This window comes from Eschrichtius robustus, chromosome 9 (genome assembly GCF_028021215.1).
Source record: "Eschrichtius robustus isolate mEscRob2 chromosome 9, mEscRob2.pri, whole genome shotgun sequence".
Taxonomy (NCBI): Eukaryota; Metazoa; Chordata; class Mammalia; order Artiodactyla; family Eschrichtiidae; genus Eschrichtius; species Eschrichtius robustus.
In genome coordinates this window covers 117,757,809-117,783,356 of record NC_090832.1, presented here as the reverse complement: position 1 = coordinate 117,783,356, position 25,548 = coordinate 117,757,809, and the positions used below count along the sequence as shown (strand labels likewise).

General features: G+C 41.1%; 1 protein-coding gene and 1 pseudogene across 2 annotated transcripts; both read right to left on the bottom strand.

Moving 5' to 3' along the window:
• Positions 1-2,520: 2,520 nt before the first annotated feature.
• MTO1 (mitochondrial tRNA translation optimization 1) lies at positions 2,521-24,776 on the bottom strand. 2 transcript variants are annotated; one of them, XR_011075016.1, is made up of 12 exons: positions 24,468-24,776; positions 21,390-21,589; positions 21,192-21,309; positions 17,548-17,837; positions 14,706-14,818; positions 14,417-14,607; positions 14,054-14,184; positions 13,217-13,421; positions 12,964-13,135; positions 9,882-10,000; positions 6,528-6,659; positions 2,521-4,852 (listed from the first exon to the last, which is right to left on the bottom strand). XR_011075016.1 is itself a non-coding variant. In XM_068551611.1 (12 exons), exons 1-12 carry the CDS (start codon positions 24,679-24,681, stop codon positions 4,691-4,693), a joined length of 2,076 nt encoding a protein of 691 aa, XP_068407712.1. In that variant the 5' UTR covers positions 24,682-24,776; the 3' UTR covers positions 2,521-4,690. The 2 variants fall into 2 exon arrangements, 1 of the variants encoding a protein (XP_068407712.1); XM_068551611.1 differs by having other exon boundaries at positions 6,528-6,688.
• LOC137769617 (cyclin-dependent kinase 2-associated protein 1 pseudogene) lies at positions 17,869-20,805 on the bottom strand (annotated as a pseudogene).
• Positions 24,777-25,548: the final 772 nt, after the last annotated feature.

The following is a 25,548-nucleotide window of genomic DNA, read 5'->3' as shown; positions in this document are numbered from 1 at the left end:
AACTCCTGGCAACCTCCTTTCTAGTTTGTCTCTGTAAATTTGACTACTCTAAGTAGTAGAGTGGAATCATACACTTAGTATAATGTCCTCAAAGTTCGTCCAAGTTGTAGTGTGTCAGAATTTGCTTCCTTTTAAAGGCTGAAAAATATTCCATTGTATTTATATACATTGTTTATCCATACATCTGTTGACAGACACTTAGGTTGCTTCCACCTTTGGCTGTTGTGAATAATGCTACTATGAACATGACTCTTGAACTGGTCTTCAACCCTGCTTTCAATTCTTTTGAATATATACCTAGGCGTGGAATTTCTGGATCATATGGTAACTCTTTTTATTTTGGGGGGAACTGTCATACTGTTTTCCAAAGTGGCTACACCATTTTACGTTTCCACCAGCAGTTCTAAGTGTTCTAATTTCTCCACAGCGTTCTCAACATTTGCTATTTTCTGATTATTTGTTAACAGCCATCCTAACAGGTGTGAGATGGTATCTCATTGTGTTTTTCGTTTTGTTTTGTTTTTTGGCCACACTGTGCCGCATGTGAGATCTTAGTTCCCCGACCAGGGATTGAACTCGTGCCCCCTGCAGTGGAAGCATGGAGTCTTAACCACTGGACTGCCAGGGAAGTCCCTCATTGTGGTTTTGATTTGCATTTTCCTAATGACTACTGATGTTGAGCATCTTTTCATGTGGTTATTGGCCATTTGCATATCTTCTTTGGAGCAATGTCTATTCAAGTCTTTTGCCCATTTTACTTTTAAATTTTTATTATTTTTTTGCCACATCGAGTGGCTTTCAGGACCAGGGATGGAACCCGGGCCCCGGCAACGGAAGCGCTGAGTCCTAACCACTGGACTGCCAGGGAATTCCCTCGATTGTGTCTTTAATCTGGCTTTTAAAGTAGGAAATACTAAATTTCTGCTTAATACATAAAATGAATGTAAAAAATAAGCTTTAATCATATTAGGAGCAGTGAAAAGCAGGAATAACAGTACAGAAAGATAGAGAGGAAATGAAGCTGAAGAGAATGTGAAAAAAGAAGAGTGAGGGAGACAGAGAATGGCAAACACAAAAGTATGCAGTTCTTAGTTTGTGTCAAATCTTTTTTTTTTAATATTTATTTTATTTATTTGTTTTCTTTATTTTTTTGGCTGCGTCGGGTCTTTTATATTTTAATTAATTTATTTTTGGGCTGTGTTGGGTCTTCATTGCTGCACGCAGGCTTTCTCTAGGTGTGGTGAGCAGGGGCTACTCTTCGTCGTGGTGTGCAGGCTTCTCATTGCAGTGGTTTCTCTTGTTGCGGAGCACAGGCTCTAGGCACGCGGGCTTCAGTAGTTGCGGCACGTGGGCTCAGTAGTTGTGGCTCGTGGGCTCTAGAGCACAGGCTCAGTAGCTGTGGCGCACGGGCTTAGTTGCTCCGTGGCATGTGGGATCTTCCCTGACCAGGGCTTGAACCCGTGTCCCCTGCATTGCCAGGCGGATTCTTAACCACTGCACCACCAGGGAAGCCCTGCGTCGGGGTCTTAGTTGCAGCACGCAGGATCTTTCGTTGCGGCACGCAGGATCTTTTGTTGCAGCATGCGGGCTTCTCTCTAGGTGTGGCGTGCGGGTTTTTTTCTCTCTCTGGTTGTGGTGCGTGGGCTCCAGAGTGCTTGGGCTCTGTAGCTTGCAGCACACGGGCTCTCTTGTTGAGGCGTGCGAGCTCAGTAGTTGTGGCACGCAGGCTTAGTTGCCCTGCAGCAATGTGGGATCTTAGTTCCCCGACCAGGGATCGAATCTTTTTCTCCCATTTAATTATTCAGTTAAGTTTTAGTTTTGCCATCTCTTGTCTTTAGTAATATTCATTCATTCATTCATTCAAAAAAGTTATGTCCTGAGTGTCTGTAACTTTGGTGTTGCCTGCATTGAAGAGGTTTATATGTTGATAAGAGGTTAAGGTAAGACAGATACTAAAAATTAAGGTGGATGAAGTTAAGTGCAACAGAAGATTGTGAAGAGGGAGCCTGGGAAACAGTTTATTGTCACTGTGTGCCTTCCAGCATAAGCAGCTCTGCCAGCTCTGAATGAACCCTGACCACTTCTCCTGAACAAGACCTTCTTCTAGTAGTTGAAATTTCTGAAGGGGAAAAGCCATGGCTATTCCAATCGAGGCTGAAACTCAAAGATGACAAAATCTTTTATTTATTTATTTTAAAGATTTTTTTTTGATGTGGACCATTTTAAAAGTCCTTGTTACAATATTGCTTCTGTTTCATGTTTTTTGGCCCCAAGGCATGTGGGATCTTAGCTCCCGACCAGGCATCAAACCCACACCCCCTGCATTGGAAGGCGAAGTCTTAACAACTGGACCGTTAGGGAAGTCCCTGACAAAATATTTGAAAACGATCAGTAATAAAATTAAAACTCTTGGTTATAAGGTAACTTCATAATTCAAGGCCATGATGGTTTAATTTAGCATAGGTCCCTATCTTCATCTTCCCTCCCTCCCCCCTCAACCAATGATTTGACAAATGCTTAGTGTTTCTTAGTCATTTCCTCTTTTTAATGTTTGTGTTCCTGTTGAAATGAACTTTAGTATGTGCCCAGCTTTTCAAACTACCAGGCAATGTGGTCTGTGGTGGGTGCTGGAAATCACAAGGCCGACTGCTGTTGGAGGCTATTATCATCGTTGGGGGATTTCTATGAAGTAACTGTACTGAGTAAGGTTACATTTTTAGCTGATTTTTCCTAGGGTGTCATAGCCTGTAGTGCTTCTGGCTGGCAGCACCAGGAGGTAGGCTGTTTTGAAATATTCCTTTAAGTGAGATAATTTTGTATAGTCCTTATTTTTAAAATAATTTAATTTAATTTAATTCAATTGGCTGAACCGCATGGCTTGCGGGATCTTAGTTCCCTGACCAGAGATCCAACCCAGGCCCCCTGCAGTGAAGTGCAGAGTCCTAACCACTGGACTGCCAGGGAAGTCCTGACAGAGTCCTTGTGAGTAGGCAAATCTGCAGGCTGAGATTTTTTTTCAGGTTTAGTTTTGGTTCCACCATATCTCTCCTTTGATGAACACTGCCCAAACTTATATTAATAGTATTAGAGCAACTGAAAGAAAGAGTATAAATCAAGAGTTTATAACTAGGGCTTCCCTGGTGGCGCAGTGGTTGAGAATCTGCCTGCCAATGCAGGGGACACGGGTTCGAGCCCTGGTCTGGGAAGATCCCACATGCCGCGGAGCAGCTGGGCCCGTGAGCCACAACTACTGAGCCTGCGAGTCTGGAGCCTGTGCTCCGCAACGAGAGAGGCCGCGATAGTGACAGGCCCGCGCACCGCGATGAAGAGTGGCCCCCACTTGCCGCAACTAGAGAAAGCCCTCGCACAGAAACGAAGACCCAACACAGCCATAAATAAATTAATTAATTAAAAACAAAACAAAAAAACCCTGAAACTCACAGCTCTCACGGTGTGCGTTTAAAAAAAAAAAGTTTATAACTATTTTTTCAGGTACACAAAAAAGCACAATTATAAGCTCTCTCCTATTCATAAATTAATGACAAAGCTATAATAACCTAATAAGGTTATTTTAACAGGTGCTAAATAGAAATACATCTTGGCGCAGAGCCGCCGCCTTGACGACGTGCTGGGATGGCTGCCAGGAGCCCGCTGCCTGTGGCTCACTGGCCCCAGGAGGGGGATTTGGGGGGACGTTCCTAGCAGCTGTCGAAACCATTTGTTTCGGGGCTCCTCCCTGTTTCTCCCCTGCTCGGCACTGGCTGCCAATGTACGCTTTTCCTTGGTGGAACGGAAGGATGCCTCCAAACGAGCTGACGAGCTCCAAGACCGAGTTAAGTCCACCGGTGTGCAGCCGGCAAACTACTTTTTTGAGCACCAAGTGCTATTTGGGCATTTTGCCAATTGGTTCTGACGTGTGTCTGACACTGAGGACCGTTTGTGTTGGGAAGCGCACTTAGAGAAAGCTAGCTTGATGAAATACTGTTTTCAGAATTCTGACCCTGAGAGAACAAAAATATGCCTAGGAGAAAGCTCGAAGTTAACTCTTATCATGTCCTTAAAACACAAAGCCCACTTTGCCTGAGACTTCAGCCTTGGGTTAATTAGTAGAACTTCAGAAGATGTTTGGGTTTATTAAACACGTATCTTGTACCACATTAAAGAGAAATTATGCTATGAGAAAAATGTAAGTTTTTAGAGGTTATGGAATATGTTCATAAGTAAGTTTGCCAGTCAGTAAATGCTGGTGTAACAGTTCAATTACTTGTTTCTTGGTTTTGTTAAGGCTTCTGAGGGTTAAAAATTGTAATATGTAATTAAAGCTACTAAAAATGATAAGGGAAGCATTTCAGTGCGTAAAGCAAGTAGGATATGTGTCGTTGGCAAAGGAAGGTATAAAGAATGGAGATATTTTTGTTGAGGAAAAATGATAATAATTTTGTCCCAGAGCTGTTTGTTTCTGGATGGGGAAAACTAAGGGACAAATCATATGGATATAAAAAGTGATAAAACGTTTGTGAAAAAAGGGAACTTTGAGAAAAGAATTTTGTACATTGTCAGGAGCGATTTACATTGGATTTAATTAGGTAAATAAACTTTGTTACTAATAGTAAGCTGAAAAAAAAAAGAAATACATCTTATCTCCTATCTATACTCTTGTATTGATTAAAAGTCTTCTATGAATAGCAAGCTATAACTGTCTATCTTCAAGTTTGTCTGTATTACATAAACGTTGATCAGTTTGGGGCAATCTATCCATAGCTGCCTGTCTTTGCTGAGTGGTCTTCACAAATCTGAGCAGATTGATGATGGCAGCAGGTGTCACTCCAGGTATACGACTGGCAGCCCCAATCTAGGAATTAAAACCCCAAGAGAAACATAAATAAGCTATGTCAATTATAAGCAAATCTGTTTTCCTCCTGGTAACAATCTGTATGTTACAGTTTATAAAATATTTTTAAAACTATTATCTTAACGTATCTTCAAAATAACTCAGAGAGTAGATAAAAGAAATGTGGCTATTATTAATATCTTCATTTTACAAACAGGGGAAACTGAGGCTCAGAGACATTAAAATGAGTTGTCCAAGATCATGTAACTAACAGATGTTAGAGTACCTAACCTTTTCTCTTCATTAAACTGATCTAACATCACTAGCACTGTGTTGGGCAACACCCTATAATTAATCTCAGTAATATTTCTGTGTAATATTTCTCAGTAATATTTCTGTGGTATATTTTTACAGTGAAATGTATGAATTATTCACTCCAAGTGGTATAAAGACCTCATATCAGTTCAGGTCTGTTTCGCCACCAAATGAGTCTGTAGCAAACGTTTGTCAGAGCTTTTTGTATTTTAGAATTTTGGATAAGAGGTGAACGCCGATGACCAGTTCTGTGCAATTCAATTTTCTGTGATAATGTAAATTTTCTATAACATTTGCACAGTAAAAATGCACTGTCCAATATGGTAGCCAATAGCCTATTGTGGCTACTGAGCACTTGAAATGGGGCTAGTATGACTGAAGAGTTGAATTTTTAATTTTATTTAATTTTAATTAATGTCAATGGTCGCATTTGGCTAATGGCTATCGTATTGGGCAGTGCAGCCTGTGACTATCCACAAAAACATAACCCAATATGAATAGGATACAGTTATAAAACTTAAAGCCTCTCTGCCCACTTTCCACAATGACTATTACTAAGAACACCATGTTAAGTTCATGAACACCATGAAATCACTCCTCCCTTTAAAAATCATTTTTTTTTCAAAAAATTCTGCAGACTATGGTTTTGTTAAGTGCCCCTTTACTTTTATGAACCATTACCAAAACCAAAACCAAAACAAACACAACCCACTGCCCATTAAACTATGATACACCATCAATTTTTAAGATACAACTCAGTTTCAGAGATGTGAAAATGTGTCTCAGAATCAATAAACATAGCCTACCAGTCTTTAAATATTTGTTATTACAAGTCCAATATTATATACTATGAAGTTTTTACCAGATGTTTACAGCTGGGTGCACATGCCCTCACGCAAATGCAAAACACACACACACACACACACACACACACACACACAAAGCAGGAGCATGGGGTGGGGGACCTCTTTGGCCCCCTTCTTCCTCCTAGTGGCTCCCAACACAACACTATGGAATCCCTAGGGCGGGGATACAAGTAGTGATTTGAAAACTACTGATATATATTCTATTTTAACCTGAATTAGTTTCTTTTAAGTCATGCATATATACAAGTTTGCATTGACAGTTTAGCACAAGGTTGGGACTAGAGAATAATTATAATCAACCCAATTCTTGACTTCCAGTTACTTATTTAGACTAAGCTTTTTCATCTCTCATAAAAACATACTGACATCTGTCATACAAAGAGAATATGAAAATAAGAGGTTAAGCTTTTTATGATGAAATAAAAATTAGTTATGTGGCCACTGTAAATCCAGGTTTTAAAAATTAAAGCTCTGGCTCTTTATGAACTGCTCCTATCCACTGCCTGTTTTCTTACCGTCTGTGGGCGACTGAAATGTAGCTTCTCTCGAACTTCACGGGACAAAGACACATCCCTGAGAGTCAAATAATCTAGGTCTTTTGGCAGTTGGAGAGCTTCATCTCGCTGAACTTCCTTTATTTCTTGTTGCTGATGGAACAATACTGATTCATAAGTGGCTGGTGAACAAAATTAATTATGTTATGATATGCAGATTACATTAACAACTTACATTTTTATAGCTTTTTACAATTTACAGAGAGCTTTTGCATACATGATCTCAGTACCATGAGACAGGTGGGGTAGGTGTTCCCTTTCACAGATGAGGACATTGAGGCTGAAATAAAGAGAGGGAGTATCTTGCGTATTAACTACAACATTCTGTATGGTAATTTATTCCGTGTCCTTTTCATTTCAAGAATCTAGAAAATTAAAAGTAAAAAAAGAAATTGCTTTCCTTCTCAGTACAAATTTTGGTGGACCATTTCCTTCAATAGCCTGTAGGTTTGAATTTTAATTCCTAAAGATGCTTCTCCAAGGGCTTCCCTGGTGGCGCAGTGGTTAAGAATCCGCCTGCCAATGCAGGGGACACGGGTTCGAGCCCTGGTCCGGGAAGATCCCACATGTCGTGGAGCAACTGGGCCCGTGCGCCACAACTACTGAGCTTGCGCTCTAGTGCCTGCGAGCCAGAACTACTGAAGCCCATGCGCCTAGAGCCCGTGCTCCGCAACAAGAGAAGCCACTGCAATGAGAAGCCCGCGCACCACAACTAAGAGTAGCTCCCGCTCACCGGAACTAGAGAAAGCCCGCACGCAGCAACAAAGACCCAACACAGCCATAAATAAATAAATAAATAAATATAATTAATTAATTTTTAAAAAAAAGATGTTTCTCCAAGAAGATGGTTTTCTGAATTATGTCCATATAAAGCTGTAATTTTAAAAAGAAGATCTTCTTAGGTGATAACATAATTTAAATAATTTAACTAAGGTGTTATTCAGAAGTTAGGAAGCTAATTCAGCAATTATTTTGTAATTAAAGCATTCTGTTCTTAGAAAAATAAATCCAAAACCTGTTTTAAAACCTAAATTGAGGTGGTCATTCTGTCCTGTTTAAGAAAGCAAGTGTTCCCTAAAGGTTCTGGCAGTATCTGCTTCCATCACTTGACTGGCAGCCAGAAAATCTCAGCTCTGAGCCTGGCTCTGCCAATAAACTACCCTCTAACTATGGACACATCATGATCCTTCTGGGCCTCAGCTGCTTTATCCAGAAATGTTAAGGGATGACCCGGAGGACTTAGGATGGTCGTTATGACAACAAAGGGTAGTTGTGAGGTGCACAGGCCTTACAGTCAGACGTGCTGGGTTCAAAGCCCCGTTCTGCCACTCACCAATTGTGTGATGGTGGGCAAGTTACCACTTACTTATCTGTAAAATTAAGACATAATGCTAATAGCTGTCCTTCATAGGACACTTTTAAGTATCAAATGAAATAATGCACGTGATTAATACAATATATAACAAATTAGTACAATAAATTGTAATGAAATTTTATGACTCATGAATAGACTCTTTATAGGATCCCAGAATATAAATGAAGAGGGAATGTATATGTTAAAGATATATTTAATCTTTCAAATATGTATACAGCAAAACATGAGAGATAACTACAAAAAAGAATCTGAAACTAATTTCTGCCTTGCAGTTTCTTGAAGAAACTTGTCTAGTGGAGGATCCAGGCAGTGATTTGAAAACCACTGATATGTGTTATTTTTTAACTTAGTGTAGTTTCTTTTGAGCCATGGATATAAATTAGAGTCTTTATATATGCCAGAGTCTTTAAAGAACAAGGCAAAACAGTAGCTACTCCATGGCTGAAGTCAGGGTTTCCTATAAACAAGTTAAAGATAATTATTCTGGATGATTTATTGGACAAAACAAAACTGCAAACCAAGTTTAAAGTGTAACAGCCAGATGCGAACAGCCTAAATGTTCAATAAAGTAATTTTTATTCAATAGAAAGGTCATGATGTTGAGATAAAAGGTTAAACAGTATTTCTTACACATTAGCAAATGACTAGGGTCTGGTCATTTGGAAGAATGATAGGTAGCACTTGGGTCATCCTATATATGCAGCCAAAGTACAGCAAGGTGACAGACCTCTCTGGAACGGAAAGAAAATTACCACGGCTAGAAGGAATGCAGCATTCTTACCACCTTCGCTGGTCCCCAAGGAGCTTAAAGTCCTTTCCTGTTTGAACAATCCATCATTATCCTGCTTTTCCTACCTTTCTCCCCCATCTCCTTCTGTTCCCTGCCTTTTTCTCCACATAATTTTCCACCGGAGGAAAAAAAAAATCTATCACAATGCAGAAGCTAATGTTATTCTCAGTATTTCTGTTTATCTTTGAAATTTTTTTAAATAAAGAAAAACTAAAAAAACGCAGTGCAACTCCAAAAGTCACATGTGACTTTGATGGTCAATATATTTATGAAGAGTATGAGAGCACACCAAATGTTATAATAATGTACAAGGGCAGACTCTGGATTTCTTTGCCTGATACAAAGTATTTGTTAATGGAAGAGTATTTCAAAATATTGTCAAAGCCAAAGATAGCATTATTTTTCTCATTATTAGAACATTAAAATGGGGAAAATGTAGGGACTTCCCTGGTGGTCCAGTGGGTAAGACACTGCACTCCCAATGCAGGGGGCCCGGGTTCGATCCCTGGTCGGGGAACTAGATCCCGCATGCATGCCGCAACTTAAGAGTTCGCATGCTGCAACTAAAGAATTCCACAAGCTGCAACTAAAGATCCCGCATGCCACAACTAAGACCTGGTGCAGCCAAAATAAGTAAATAAATAATAAATAAATTAATAAATATAAAAAAAATAATAAAGATTACTTTCTTACAACAGGCAAGTTTACAAGTCTGGAACACACCTTGATCATGTTTGCATTAGATCTTATAATTTAGCAGCAGGGTGGAGGAGGGAAAAAAAAAAATCTAAAGAAAAAGCGGGGGGGAATGTAGAAAAAATATGTTTTTTTTTTTAAAAGGAGAGCTCTACAGTAGCACTTCCCAAACATGAAATATACACACAAATCATGTAGGGATCTTGTTAAAAAGCAGATGCTCACTCTGGGTCTGGGGTGGAGCCTGAGATTTCGCATCCCTAGCACGCGCCCACATGTTGCAGTGCTATCTGGGAGCCCCACTCTGAGTGGTCAGAGCCTAAGATGATGCTGGTCCTATGGTAACAATGGCTCCTCTTGACAGAGAGCTCTTCGTGGATCTGCCATCCATTCACAATTTGCACGAAAGGGAAGGAGAACATACAGACATCCGAAGTAAAAAAATATTTTCTACCTTCTATTTTCAGTCTTTCGGCTAGCTCTCTACATCTGGTGTACTCCTTCAAGGGCTCTGGAACAGCCTTGGCCAACAACTCTATGTCAACTTCCTCATACTTCAGAACATCGAGAGCTCTGCAAATACATAAAAGTTTCATTAACACAGGGGTCCATATTATATCAAGCAGATTAAGAACAAGATTCCCTGAAAATAATACAAATCTCAGAATAAATAGTATCAATATATTTCTAATTCTTCCCAAGTACAGTGAGCAAACGCAGCAGCAACTGCAACACAGCAGGACCTCAAGAAGATTAGCATGTGGTTCTCCTCAACTCCCTTCCTTTATCATGAGGGATAAGTTGCTGGTAGCACTGCAATAATCTACTTGTCCTCCCTTTCTGGTAAGGACAGAATATCCTCTGATAACAAGGGTTTGATTGAACTCCATAAGAATTTACATCTAAGTCACATTAAGCCCACGTCCTGTGAATGCATTATCCTTTTGCACGTGTGCTCGGAACCAGCTGAAGATCTCCTGCTTGCTCCAAGACTGCAAAATATCTGCAGTTTCCTTCTCATTTTGTTTGGTTCTCACAAGGCCTCACTGATCTGTACAGTTTCCCTAAATTTACTGCCTTAATTTTATTTTTATTTACTTTGATCTTTCCCTCTTTTAATAGATTGCTTTTTTGATCAACTCTGTCCACCCAAAACCAATTAAACCAATTAATTATCAAGGCAACAGAAAGTCAGCTCTGCCCATCTTGGGGTCCCAAGTTCTTCCAGGCCTCCCAGATGCCTTCTTTACCGCTCACCCTATCACCAGGGTCATGCGTCACCACCCTCTACAGACGCCTGACTCATCTCTTCCTCAGACGGCCTAGGAAAGGCCAGACACCCTCTCTCCACAAGGAGCTGTCAACTTTGTTGTGCTCCAGGAGACGAATTATGTCAACTAATTTCAGAGGTCTCATCAGACAAGCTAGAATGAAACCAAGTGACCCTAAACTCCAAAAGGAAAGGGGTTGTCCTTTCAGAAATTATAGAACATGCTGGAACACACCTCCTAATGACCAACCAAAAAAACAGCTACCGTGGAATCTTGCAGGATAGTGACCTCAAAGAGAAGCCTGTGACCATTTAACTTTTAAAAAGGTTTTAAATAATTTGTTTACAAGGCTTGGAGCTGTTTGCAGGCCCAAACTTCAGGACCAGCTTTGAATGAAGCCTAAGCCTCAGAGTGCAGAGGTCTGGCACAGAAGGACAAGCTAGCACACTTCCGCAGAACACAAGAGACAGTTTCTGCGCTACCTCACAGGTCAGTGTGTTTCCCTGTAATCATGACAGGAGATGTGTGTGCACATGCACCTGTGGATCTCTTTTGTCAAAATGCCAGCTCAAAGTCCAGTTCAACTTCTCAGGGCCGGCACAGAGCCCGCCACGTGTGCCGTAGATGCAACACACGTCCTTTGCCCAAGTTTCTATCTTTTTAGCTTTACATATCTAGGAACTGATAAAGTGGGTTCTTTTAGGGAGGCTGAACCCTAGAGTATAAAATATTCTGCTGAAATCAACATGAGGCCCCGCTGCCACAGCTTCCTTCTGAAATGAAAGACACCTGAATAAACAAGGAAAGCATTTGGCCAAATTACTGTTTAAAAAAAAAATCACCTTAACAAAATGGCTACTCATGGGATTAGTTAGGTAAAAACATAAAACTGACAGCCTCCTTTTTTATATCTTTATTCATCAATTCGCATTTTAAACTGTTGAAAACAATCACTTCCCATGCTCTCACTATGACCTCAATCCACATTAGTCACATTGAATGCAAATTCTAATTATATAAAATTTGAAATAGTGCAATATTTGATCTAAACAAAGCATAGTGTTATAAATTCTTTTGTAAAGTTTGAAATAATGTGAACCCTCTTAAATTTAAACAAACGAATAGCTGGACAACTGAGCGAATTATAAAACTATGTTTATACTACTACCATCTCCTGGTACCACTTAGCGGGTAAACAAATACATCCAGCACCCTTACTTGTGAAGCAGGCTGTCTTTCCTGTGAATGAGATCCCCTGGTTTGGGTGACTACTATGCAGGTTATTTATTACTTACTGTTACTATAACTAGAAACCTGCTTACTATCCTCTAACCGTGGTGCCAGTGTTTTGGGAAATTCCCGTGAAAATGAAAATTTGGGAACAGAAATTGTAAACGATAAAACACTGTGATGACATGAAAGCCAAATAAAGACACGCTATGTCTGGCTGCTAGTTAAGGGGAGAGCACTTGGAAAGATTAGAGATAATAAAAAGTGGCATTAAAATGGATATACCTTTAAGTCCACAGAATCCCTCACAAGGAAAACAGGGGTTGGAAATAAAGGGAAAACTATAAAGGAAAAACATACTGGAGACGCAGTTGCAAGATCAAGCCAGCAGGTGTGCTTCTAAGATACGGTGATTGTAGATTTATGCCTTCTGAGCACCCCGCACCCCCGATTAGCTTACATTTTTTTAAATGGAAAAAAGCAGTGGTGAAAGATGCAGATTTTGAATTATGCAAGGTTTTTAGGAACATACCTCTGAAGCAAAAAAGCTCTATATTAATGCCCTTTAGACTTAGAGTCCATATAACCAGAATGGTAAAAACAAGGACAAAAAGAAGCCTAAAATGTAGCAAGGGACACTTCAAGTAAGTCCAAAGAATTTATAACACTCTGCTTAATCAAAGTTTCCCTGCTATAGCTCACAGGCAAGATGAGACCACTCCAATTGCTCCCTGCCTAAAAAAGAAAGCAGATCACTCTATTTCTTGGTTTGTACCCCCTAAATCTTAGGCAAGCCAGAAGAACTCAATGGGAGCCACAGAGAAATTAAATAAAAAATAAAAATAATTTAGAATCATATATATTGTCCATCAGTGAATAAAGAAATAAATTACATCTAAAGGATTTTGAAAAGAAGCAAATGTAACAGCTGCATTCATTTAAAATGTGCAGGGAGGGAATTTATAGGTAATATCTCTCTGAAATGATTTCATTTTTCTGTAAAAAGTAAGAAAGGTCTACATTAAAAATGCATACCTGAGAGGTAGACTTTTACCACTACTTATAGAAGCCTCTGGGATTAAGTTTTTCCATTTAGAACTTGAAAACTCGATGGATTTTAGCACAGAAATGCCTTCTTCTAAAGAAGACTTCATCCAAGTAGCTCTTTCATATCGTTGTTGGGACACACAACCAGCTTCCTTGTACCCTAGAAGGGGGAGGGAGAGACTATAATGAAAGCGGTCTTAAAGGAGAGGAAATCTGGTTGCAAGACTCAGTGAAGAGTTACCTCGGAACGTGAGCCTGCTGTCGGCGTTATCAGGACGCAGTGACAAGCGGAACTCAGCTCGGCTGGTAAACATGCGGTATGGTTCGTTGGTACCCAGCGTGGTGAGGTCATCAATCAAGACTCCTATGTAGCCTTCTGTTCGGCTAATGACAAAAGGAGGCTTGTGTCTGACCCGAAGACTTGCATTGATTCCAGCTATCACACCCTACAAGAGGACTGAAATGTTTAAAAGGCCATTATGAACTGAACAAAGGGCTATCCTATTCAGATACTACCTGGGAAAAAGGGCTCAGGGAGTGAGAAAGCAGGCCCTGCCCAGCAGGGACAGAACAGAGACAGAAAATGTGGTCCGTATTCAGAAACAGAATATGGGTAATGTACCAGTTTAGAATGCTGTGATTCATTGTTTTCAAAAATATCTAATATTCCTGATAAACCTAGGTGGGCTAATCTTTTTTAAAAAAATCCACCTGTAAGACTTTTTTAGCCTCTTCCTACTTACAAGTAACAATAACGTAACTTCCTGCTTAAAAAGGAATAATAATAGGGTAATCTTCAATAAAGTTAGTTTAAACAACTAAATTTTCTTTTTTTTAAATTTCAGAAGCAATATAATAAATCTAATCAAAACATGCTATTGGATCTAGGAGCTCAGAAAAGAGTAATAAAGGCACAGTGGTTTTAAAATCCTGTTGTATCCTCTGAAACAGGATAAGTCTTCTGTTGTAGTTATGAGTTGTATCTAAGCTCTACATAGCTATCATAACAGACATCGAGAGGAGGAACACCAGTTAAAATAGTCCTCTTCTGTTCAGTAACGTCTGAACAACCTCTTACTTGAGCTGCAGCTTCCTCATAACCAGTAGTGCCATTTATCTGTCCAGCAAAGAAGAGCCGCTGCACCAAATGAGTCTCGAGAGAAGGAGTGATCTGACGGGGGTCCAAGTAATCATACTGAACACCATAGCCTGGCCAAAGAATAAACGGTAAAAAATAATAAAAACAGTGCTGGATTTGCCTCAAGGTAGAGATGCAAAGATTATCATTAAATGCTCTTTAAAAACGAAGACTATTTTAAATGCACAGATGTTGGGCTCTGTGTTCTGAGGCTCTAAGCAATCATGACTGTGGCTAAGATCTCCTCACCGTCTGCTAAGCAATGCTGAGCTCAGACTGAAGGGCAGCTGGCATTCTCTTTACCTGGCTGAATCATTTTAGCTTTCTCCAAGCCTCTGATGCATGTGATCATTTTCTCTTGTAATTCAGCTGGCAGTGTCACAGATAACCCTTGCGGGTAGATGAGGTCAGAATCCATTCCTTCAGGTTCCAACCAAACCTGATGTATACGGTTTGGAAAACGCAAAACCTTTGATTCAATGGAGGGACAGTATCTAGAAAAGGACATTGAAATTTAAAAATTTAATGAAACAAACAAAAGAGGGTTGACATTGTTCCTTACAGTAATTGAGCACTGATATTTTGTCCTTACCGGGGTCCTCTTGTAGTTTCCTTAACGTGACAGTTAAGGTGAAGGTTCTCAAGGACAATCTCATCCACTTGAGGGTTGGTGTGAGTCAGGTAACATGGCAGCTGATCTTCTGGCTAAAACACAGGAACTAGTTACAACACTGTTTTGCCTCTCTATTAGTTTGCCTCTTATTCAAACAAATGCTGCACATGATATGCACTTACTTTTATAGACATTAAATCTATGCATAATGCCAAATGCTAATGGTGAAGTATGCTTGTTAAAAACAACCCAAAAGATGAACCTAAATTTACGCAAGCCTCCAGATCAACAGTTTACAGGAAATATAGAGGATGCAGGAACATGTTTAAGGCACCAGAGGGTTGAAATCAGACAAATCTAGAATGTAGGACACTTCAGAAAAGAAATGACTCGGTTTCGTCCACATATAAATGTAAAAAAAAGGGCTTCCCTGGTGGCGCAGTGGTTGAGAGTCTCCCTGCCAATGCAGGGGACACGGGTTCGAGCCCTGGTCTGGGAAGATCCCACATGCCACGGAGCAGCTAGGCCCGTGAGCCACAACTACTGAGCCTGCGCGTCTGGAGCCTGTGCTCCGCAACAAGAGAGGCCGCGATAGTGAGAGGCCCGCGCACCGCGATGAAGAGTGGCCCCCGCTTGCCGCAACTGGGGAAAGCCCTCGCACAGGGACGAAGACCCAACACAGCCAAAAATAAATAAATAAATAAACAAAGTAAACAATGTGTTTAAAAAAAATACATTAAAAAAAATGTAAAAACAAAAAAAAAGAGGGGAACTATTATAAGACATATTATCCAAAGTCATGTATGGACCTCATTTGGTGCTTGGTTCAAATAAAACAACTGTAAAAAAACATTTTAAATAAACATTTAAAAACAAGTATAAAAACTAGGGAAAACTGAGCACTGAATATCAGATGATGTTAAGAAATTATGTTCTGTTATGTGTGATAATAGTACTGTGGTCGATTTTTACAAAGTCCTTATTTGTTAAAGACATGTACCAAAGTGTATCTGAGTGAAATGATGTGATGTCTGGGACTGTTGCTTTAAAACTAAGCAAGAACAAAGTATTGAGGAAAATGAACCAGGAATGTCAAAACAGGGAATTCCTTAGTGGTCCACTGGTTAGGACTCCACGCTGCCACTGCAGGAGGCACGGGTTCAATCCCCGGTCAGGGAACTGAGATCCCACAAGCTGTGTGGCGTGGCCAAAAATAAAAAATAAAACTAAAAAACAAAAAGTTTAAAAATATACACACTAGGAAAGTATCACCATGATTTACATTTTACCAAAGTGAAAATATAAAAGTCACTTGCTCAAAATAACAACACTTGGAGCCACTCATCAGGGTAACACTCACCAGAAACTAGGACCATCAAATATTAGCCCTTAATTCTAAACACACAATATACAGTTTTTTGTTTTTTAAATTCAAAGGATAGGTAGAAGTAGCCTGTATCTTCAAAAGCATCAGTGCCATTAAAGACTGAGGAACTGGGACTTCCCTGGCAGCGCAGTGGTTACGAATCCGCCTGCCAGTGCAGGGGACATGGGTTCGATCCCTGGTCCGGGAAGATCCCACGTGCCGCGGAGCAACAAAGTCCGTGCGCCACAACTACTGAACCTGCGCTCTAGAGCCCATGAGCCACAACTACTGAAGCCCGCGAGCCACAACTACTGAAGCCCGTGCGCCTAGAGCCCGTGCTCCACAACAAGAGAAGCCACCGCAATGTGAAGCCCGTGCACCGCAACGAAGAGTAGCCCTTGCTCGCTGCAACTAAAGAAAACCTGTGTGCAGCAACGAAGACCCAATGCAGATAAAAATAAATGAATAAATAAATTTATTTAAAAAAAAAAAAAAGACTGAGGAACTGTTCCAGATTAAAGAGAAATGACAATTAAATGCAATATGTGATCCTAGATTGGGAAAAAAAATGTTGGGACAAAAAAAGTATTGGGACAATCAGCAAAATCTATGGATTCTGTATTAGATAACAGCACTGTGTCAATGTTAAATTCCCCAAATTTCATCACTGCATTGAGGTTATAAAAGAGGATGTCTTTGTGCTTAGTTGAGATGCAGACTGAAGTATTTCGAGGTAAAGGGTCATAATCTCTGTAACTTTTAAATGTCTCTGGAAAAGAAAAAAGAATAAAAGTAAATGTGGGGGGCTCCCCTGGTGGCGCAGTGGTTAAGAATCCACCTGCCAATGCAGGGCACAGGGGTTCGAGCCCTGGTCCAGGAAGATCCCACATGCTGCGGAGCAACTCAGCCCGTGCGCCACAACTACTGAGCCTGCGCGCCTAGAGTCCGTGCTCTGCAACGAGAAGCCACTGCAATGAGAAGCCCGCGAACTGCAACGAAGAGTAGCTCCCGCTCGCCGCAACTAGAGAAAGCCCGTGCTCAGCAACAAAGACCCAACACAACCAAAAATAAATAAATAAATTTAAAATAATTAAATAAATGTGTATATTATTGTTTTATACATTAAATATATACATGTATCTATGTCTCTATATATGGAGAGAGGGCAAAATATTAACAATGGGTGAATTTCAATGGTTTATAGGAGTTTCACAGTCTTACAACTTTTCTGAAATTATTTCAAAAAGTTTAAATAGGCAAAGTTATCAAAGTGATGAAATTTACGAATTTATGGGGAAACACCGAAGTAGCCAAATCATCTAATCCTTTTAAAGATCTCTTTTTTGCACACTAAGTAATAGTGATGAAAAGTGAATTGCTACCAAAAAAAAAAAAGAAAAAAAAGGGTTAGTCTATATCCTCTGTTTAAAGCCAGATTTTCATAAATTATCTCACCTTGATCCACACTGTCTCATTGATAAAGCTGAACGGTATGGATGGATTATCTGGTGTCTGCTTGTTAAGAATGCTGAAATTAATGGATTCTTTGGCGATCCGGGGCGGAGTCCCAGTCTTCAATCTTCCCACCACAAACCCCAACTTCTCCAGAGTCCGAGCCAACCCTATGGAAGGCTGATCCCCTAAACGTCCTGCTGGATGCATCTCCAATCCAATTACAATCATGCCTCTCAGAAACGTCCCAGTAGTTAGAACCACACTCTCCGCATACACTGTACTTCCATCCACTAAAGGATAGGAAACAAAATAAAACTCAGGTTCTATTGTTACCATGGATCAAATTGGAATGTGACTATTTTGTAGTAAAACTACAGAAAAATTTTGTCTTTAGAAACTTGAAAAAGATTTTAAATCAGTAAGAAGCCTATATGTCATTAATCTCAAGAATCCGAGAAAGCTGGGATGGAGAGCATAATGTATTATCACCAATACACATGGTTCCTAAAATCTTGAGAGCACGGAATAGTATCAGGTAATTTTTTTTTTTTTTTACAAGCTGTTAATGAAAATAAGCCTTACTACATCGAGTAATAAATACAACGATGCAAACAGTTCCATTTTCTTCCAGATGTTTGGATCAACTTACAGGAAAGGCAGAACTGAAATCTACATACAGTCTCAGGAAAAATTTCGGGATCCTTGTTATGTTTGGTTTGGGAGGTTGCTCTTTCTTCTGTATTTATAACTTGTGCATTTTTAAAATTGACTTCAAAGCACTAATAGTCATGCAAATGCTTAAGCAGAAAAGAAGTTACATTAAGCAGAATCTATAGTGTATGGGAAAGGAGGGGACCAGCTACTAGTTAAGTGTGCTGTCAAGTCCGCACTACAAAAAAACCCCTTCAAGTTGTATCAGCTTACCAAAAGGAACAAAGAACAATGCGGGTAACATAAATGTATTCAAAAGAGGAGAGCGAGACACTGGTATCTTGGAGGCAAACTAGTTTGCTGTAAGACAGGTAATTTTTACGTGCCTCTTTTGAATCGATGCTTTAAAAAACAACAAACACCTGGGTAGTTCCTCACTATTTAAAATGTAACTCCCAATCAACTGCAAAATCTTTCCTCAATCTTACAGGCTGTCGATTCGGAGCCTGGTGAACCGTGGGAGGGGCGGGGGGAGGAGAAACCAAACTGTTACCGCTTTGAAAACAAAGTTTCATCCTAACAGGGGAGATGAACCGTAACTTCTCTCGGAAGAAGGCAGAAAACCCTCCAGGCTCACGAGGCAGCTAGCGCCTGGCCTTCCGTTCCGTTTCAGCCAAGCACTCCCGCACCAATCCCGCAGCGTGGACGATGCCGCGTTTCAGCCTCTCCATCGCGCTCCTGCTGCCCGCGGACGGGGGTCTGACCTCTTTCCCCAGCTCTTCGATGACGGCCAGCGGCTCCGCGTATTTTCTCTGCGGCACCTGGCTCTTCCCAGTTCCCCGGGCGTAGCCTAGAGATGGCGGCCCGTACTCACTCAGCAGCCGGCGGTACTGGGAAGACGTCGCCATACTGGTGGAGGGCGGGTGCACGCTCCCAGAGGCGCTGAGGGAGGCGGCGGGCACGTGCGCGGTCAAGTTCGGTCTGTGAGACATGCCCCCCCCCCCACCACCCCCAGCAGCGGCGGAGGCAGCGAGGCCGGGCGGAGGCGGCGAGGCCGGGCGGCGGCGAGGCCGGGCGGCGGCGAGGCGGACCTGGCGCCCGTGCGCCCGCCGAGCTCCCGCGCACTTTTTGTTGTTCTCAGTTAATTTTTTAAATTAATTAATTTTAGACTTCTGGTTAAATATGACACACCACCTCACATGATTTCTTCTCCCTCTTGAAACTCCAGGAAAATGAAATAAAGGGGCAAAAAAGATATAAAACCACAAGGACAAGTAATGGGAAAGAACTTGTCAAAAGATGAGAAATTTCAAAGTATTTTCAGTAGAAAGTGGTTGCAGTGGGGAGGGAGTTTGGGATTAACATATTCACACTACATATAAACTAGATAATCAACAAGGACCTCCCGTATAGCACATGGAACTCTACTCAATATTCTGTAATAACCTACAGGGGAAAAGAATCTGAGAAAGAATGGATATGTGTATATGTATAACTGAATCACTTTGCTGTACCCCTAAAACTAACACAATATTGTAAATCAACTATACTCCAATATAAAATTAAATGTTAAAAAAGTGGCTGGAAGAGCAATAACTGATTTAGCAGAGGGGAAAAGGCCTTAACTCAAGAACCTGAAGAGAACATACTGATGACAGTGAAGCCACTTGCCGTGCAAAGGCTCAGAAACTGGAGGACTGAATATAAGAAATGTAGGAATGAAGCTAGGGGGCTGAAAATGAGAGAAGGAGTTGAAATCTGCATATAAAGGTTTGCCTGCAGACAGACCTACCTTACACTAATCAAACAATATAATCCTCAAATCTGGAGGGGAAAGGACGCAGGGGAGAGAAAGGGAAATGAAAATAAAACTAGTAACTGTTCAACATAGGGAAGTCAGTAAACATTGACAGAAGAAAGAGAAGATTAAGTATATTATACAAAATCATAGTTACTAAGGTAATCACGGAACAAAAACATGAACTTTTAAGAAAGAAACATAGCTCCCTAAAGCAAAGAAAACCAAACACAGATTAAGTGGTTGAAAAAATAAATAAAAGTACAGAATAGTGTGTGCAATATGCTACTGCTATGTGTGTTGGGGGGAAATATAAACACACTCACAGAAAGACCACACCAGAGACGAGTAATGCTCCCAAGGAAGGAAACTGGCTGCCTGGGGCACAAGATGAGGGTCCACCTTTTCATTCTACCTTCTTTCATCTCCTTTAAACCGTTTACCATTATATGTATTCCCCATTCAAAAAAAACTAATAAATGTATAATAAAAAATTAATTTTAAAATAGGGAAAATAAGTTAATCTCTGTATTTTAAATGATGAGATTCTTCAGCACAGCCCCTCCTACCATCTTGTTCCTAGAATGCTAGCAGGCGCCAACAGTCCAGTACCCTGGCAGAAGATCGATTCTTCGCCTGAGGACTAAGAGACATAGATGTTTGGGAGCTCCCAACAAAAAGGCCAGTTCAATCCCTAATCACCAGACTACAGAGTTGCCCAAGCAATAAAATTAACTGTGCACACACAAATCTTCCAATCAATGTTTAAGTGGTTAAGTCTGTAGAGGGAGATAATAGAGATAAATTGTTTTTCCATACAAATTTAAATTCTATTTGATTTTTGTAAAAATTACATGCATGTGTTATTTTAATTAAAAAATTAATATGAAACTCAAATAAAAAAACATATAATAATCCTATAAAATATAAATTAAAAATATTTAAAGTCAGAAATAAAAAATAGCAGGAGGAAAATACACAATTATGCAAGCTATAGAGTCCCAAAATAAGATGGTACAGAATGTGAGCTTCATTGTCAAAATGAAAGGAGAAGTATGATTTTTTTATAGTTTTCCTCATGTATGAACAGAAAACACAATTTCCTAGAATAAGCAAAACGTCTCCATAGTCTGCTCAAAATAAATTTCTCACATGGAGTTTGATACTATTATTATCACCTATAAGCAGTACATACCCAAAACAACACCACTGACACGATATTTCCCAGTGTGCTCAGGCTCTGGTTCTGTAAGAATGAGATCTTCTACAGCTCCCTCCTGAACAGTAAGCAGCGGTGTATTTAGGATTTCTTTCTGTCAAAACAGAATGCAAGCTGAAACATAACAGTTAAACAATCACTACAGTCTTTCCTGTTTTCATGCCCTGTTCTTACCTGCATGTTCTGTTTATAAAGTTTCCTATCAATTTGAGCTCTCAGACCCCAAACAGCTGGTCCCTTGCGCCGGTTTAATACTTTGTAATGTACACCAGACTGGTCACAGATTCGACAACACAGGCCATCCAAGGCATCAACTTCTCTCATTAAATGCCCCTTTCCAATGCCACCAAAGGAAGGATTACAGGACATCTGACCTAAAGAGAACAGACATAAACAAAATAAATATATGAGCATCTTGCATATAGTGAGTGCTTGATAAAATAAAAGAACTTGAAGCAAACTCTAAAAATGCTGGAGTTCCAACAGGATGCAAGAGTTATTCAGGGCGGGACTTCCCTGGCAGCACAGTGGTTAAGAATACGCCTGCCAACTCAGGGGACATGGGTTCGAGCCCTGGTCCAGGAAGATCCCACATGCCGTGGAGCAACTAAGCCCGTGCTCCACAACTACTGAGCCTGTGCTCTAGAGCCCGCCAAGCCACGACTACTGAAGCCCGTGCGCCGCAACAAGAGAAGCCACCTCAATGAGAAGCCCGCGCACCACAACGAAAAGTAGCCTCCGCTCTCTGCAACTGGAGGAAGCCCGCGCACAGCAACAAAGACCCAACGCAGCCAAAAATAAATAAATCAATAAAATTTTAAAAAGAGAAAAAGTTATGCAGGGCATTCTGGAAGACAAACCATTGCTGGAAGTTTCTTTTGAATCTTTCCCTTGTACACATTCATTACGTTGCCTTTTCCTTTTCCTTTCCGATGTGACCTTGAAATTCTTACCTCATGAAACCTTCCTAAATCAAGCATAATTTTAAGAAGTTCCTTTGCACTGGTTCACAGTTATAATCAAGTATGTCTTCCATAAATGCCATCTGCTGTTTTCTTTATGCTTATTTTGCAGAAATAATTAAATCATAAGCTTCCTGAAAGTAGAATTCACATTTTATACCTTCTCCTTAAATCCCCCAAGTCTTATGGGAGGTACAGAGTGGGAAAGCTATGTCAACAATCTGCTGATCCGCTGTGGCCAGCAACAAGCCTTCCAAAAGTTTTCACGGTCTCCAGAGGGAGGCTGAATAGTGCTGTGATTAGGAGGATGGGTTAGGAGTGAGCAAGAGATCTCGCTCAGTTCCTAGATTTACCACTTATAAGCTCCATGTGATCTTGGCAAGTTATCTAGTATTCTGTACCTCAGTGTCCCTACTGTAAAAACAGGGATGACAGCTGCAGTAGATTATTTCCCTCCTTCCTTTGACACAGAATCACTATTTATTTAGGTAAACACTATTCCCTATGAGGCTTTGTTTGGGGAGTATGACCTAAACTCAGTTTAGGGGTAAACCTTTATTGATCTAAAGTAATCATGGAAATCCTGTTCCTACTTGCCAGTGTCTGGTTTAGTGTCAGAAGACTTTTCTCTTTTGTCATGAATGCCAAAAAATAGTTTGTCGAAAAGCATTATTTTCCAGGTTAGTATACAATAAAAGATTTTCTGTCTCTGACTTCATTATTGGCAGATGATATGACTGAAATGAAAGAGGACAATTCCTGCATTCTGTATTCTTATGGAAGTTCAACTTTCTAAGCCAAAGCTATCTTTCTGAGGACAAGCAGAAATACCTGATACTCTACTACATCAAATTACCTTAAAAAAATGAGACTTTGATTTTAAGATAGAATTGTCATTTACCAAGCTCATCTACTAATATAAGAGTTACTAAAATATCTCTGAAATCTATTTATTTGAAAAGAAAATTTAGGTCATATTGTATTGGTATAAATACAACGGGTATTTTTATAGTATGTTAATGACTACTTAATGAATATGGGTTTTGATGGGAATTCCTTTATCCTTGACAGAACTACATTACTTATACTATTTAATGATCATCTTAGTTCAATACTTTTTTGTTCATTCGATTTTTTAAATTGTTATTCCTGGTTTTTACTCCGGTAATCATATAGCCTCGCTCCAAAAGAATCGCTGTTAACAGTGCATATTTCTCCACAGTTACGAGCTGAATGGTTGTTTTAAAAAGTATTTCAGTACACAAAGCACAGTTAACATTTCAGTTACTATTCACTCTTAAGCAAAATGCAAGAGGAAAGACATAGGCATGCATAATTTACAGGATAATGTCCTAGCTAGTATCTAAAATAATGCTAGAGAGGAGTCTTGTTTAAATTACGGCCGTCCAACCACAGCCTGTAAGTGCAAAAAAGCACTGTCGGGTCGTCCTAAGCACAAAACTGGGGAATAAACACTCAGTAAGAATACAGAATGCAATAAAAAAGTACCCTCGTCCCTCAAAAGGGCTTCACAAAATCAATGGTCATTTAATAAACGAGTACTAATAATGTTAATTCACTCTTTTAAAAAAAAATAAATTTATTTATTTATATATTTTTATTTTTGGCTGCGTTGGGTCTTGGTTGCTGCGCATGGGCTTTCTCTAGTTGCGGTGCGCGGGCTTCTCACTGCGGTGGCTTCTCTTGTTGCGGAGCACGGGCTCTAGGCGCGGGGGCTTCAGTAGTTGTGGCTCACGGGCTCCAGAGCGCAGGCTCAGTGGCACTTGGGCTCAGCAGTTGTGGCGCACGGGCTTAGTTGCTCCGCGGCATGTGGGATCTTCCCAGACCAGAGATCCAACAGTGTCCCCTGCGTTGGCAGGCAGATTTTTAACCACTGCGCCACCAGGGAAGTCCTAATTCACTCTTTAACCAAAGCAACAAGCTAGTAAAGGGCAAATGACAACAATGAAATAAGGAATCAGCCAGTATTCCTACAGTTCGCCCTTTTCTCAAGGCACCCCCTCTCCCCAACCCCCAGCCCCCCCGCACCCCCCCACTAATTACTTTTCAGCAGCAGCACAATCCATGGTCCTCAGAATAGCCCCTAGTCTTAGAGCTCTGGCCCGGGCCCGCTTGCTCTGCGAAACACAAATCTGGCTAAAACCACAGTCGGCAGGATTCTCACCAGCTTTAAGGGAGGGAAAAGGCGGCCCACATCAGGCACTGGGAGGGGGAGGAGGAAGGCACTGGCTGCTTGCGTCCTAGGCAAGCCCCACACCGCGCTACTCACCGATGGTGTCCACTCGGTGCGTGAGCAGCAGAGTCCGGGAGCCGCACCGAGCGGCGGCGGCAGCGGCCTCGGTCCCCGCATGTCCTCCGCCGATGACTACCACGTCGAAGTGCGGAGTCCAGGGCGCCGCGCTGTCACCGCTGAACCGGGAAGACGGATGGTGCTGTTTGGTGAGTGAAGCCGCGACCCAGCGACCACAGCCTCGGAAGAACATGGCTGGAGAAAGGCCGAGTCTTTAACTCTGAGCCTGACAAAAGCGAGGGGCAAACATTCAGAAGGAGAAAGTCTTCAGGGAGCAACCATCTTGTTCTGACGTCACAGCGTAGCACGTCTACGTGCAGCGTCGCCGCTGATTGGCAGTTTGGCGAAACTTTACTGATGAAACAAGGCCCGGCAGCTGTGCAGGTGGCCAGCGAGGTGTGTGCCTCCTTTCTTGGTCGGCGCAGGCTGTTTGATTCCATATGGTTCTGGATTGGGGGGACTCCTACTCAGTCATCTTTTGTTCTTTTCAGCGAATTACTGCCCCGATCACCAGGTGGCCACCTACAAACAAGAATTTGGATCACTGCTTTATCAGATTCTTTGAACTTTCTGGTGCAGTTATCACCTTGACTTCTGTTTATGAAGACTACAGTCTGAATAGGAATCGATTTCAAAGGCCTTCAAATGTATTTGTGGATGAAAGATTCATGATGGCTAATTAGGTGAATGGAAGGGTTGAAGGTTAAATGTCCACCAGCCTTTTGCAGTTGATATTTTTAAAACCTTCTGTATGGTTAGGCCCCTGGAGGTAGCTGTTCTCTTGCTCTCTATACATCCCCTGCTTAACCAGTTCCTGCCTCACCTACACCCGACTCACAGGACTGACCTTCTTACATACTTGCCCCAGGCCCTAGCTAGTGATAGCTTAGCAAATGGCTGGCGAGGGGGCGTGCCCCTCTGCTGGTTTCCCTGGTGATGAGTCGACCTGTAGTTACTTCCCCCTATCATTGCTAACCTCCCTCTGCCCCTGGGAGCAAAGACTGCCCTGTGTCCTGCCCGCCCTCCGCAGTACACAGTGGGGTGTCACTCTAGGACCTTG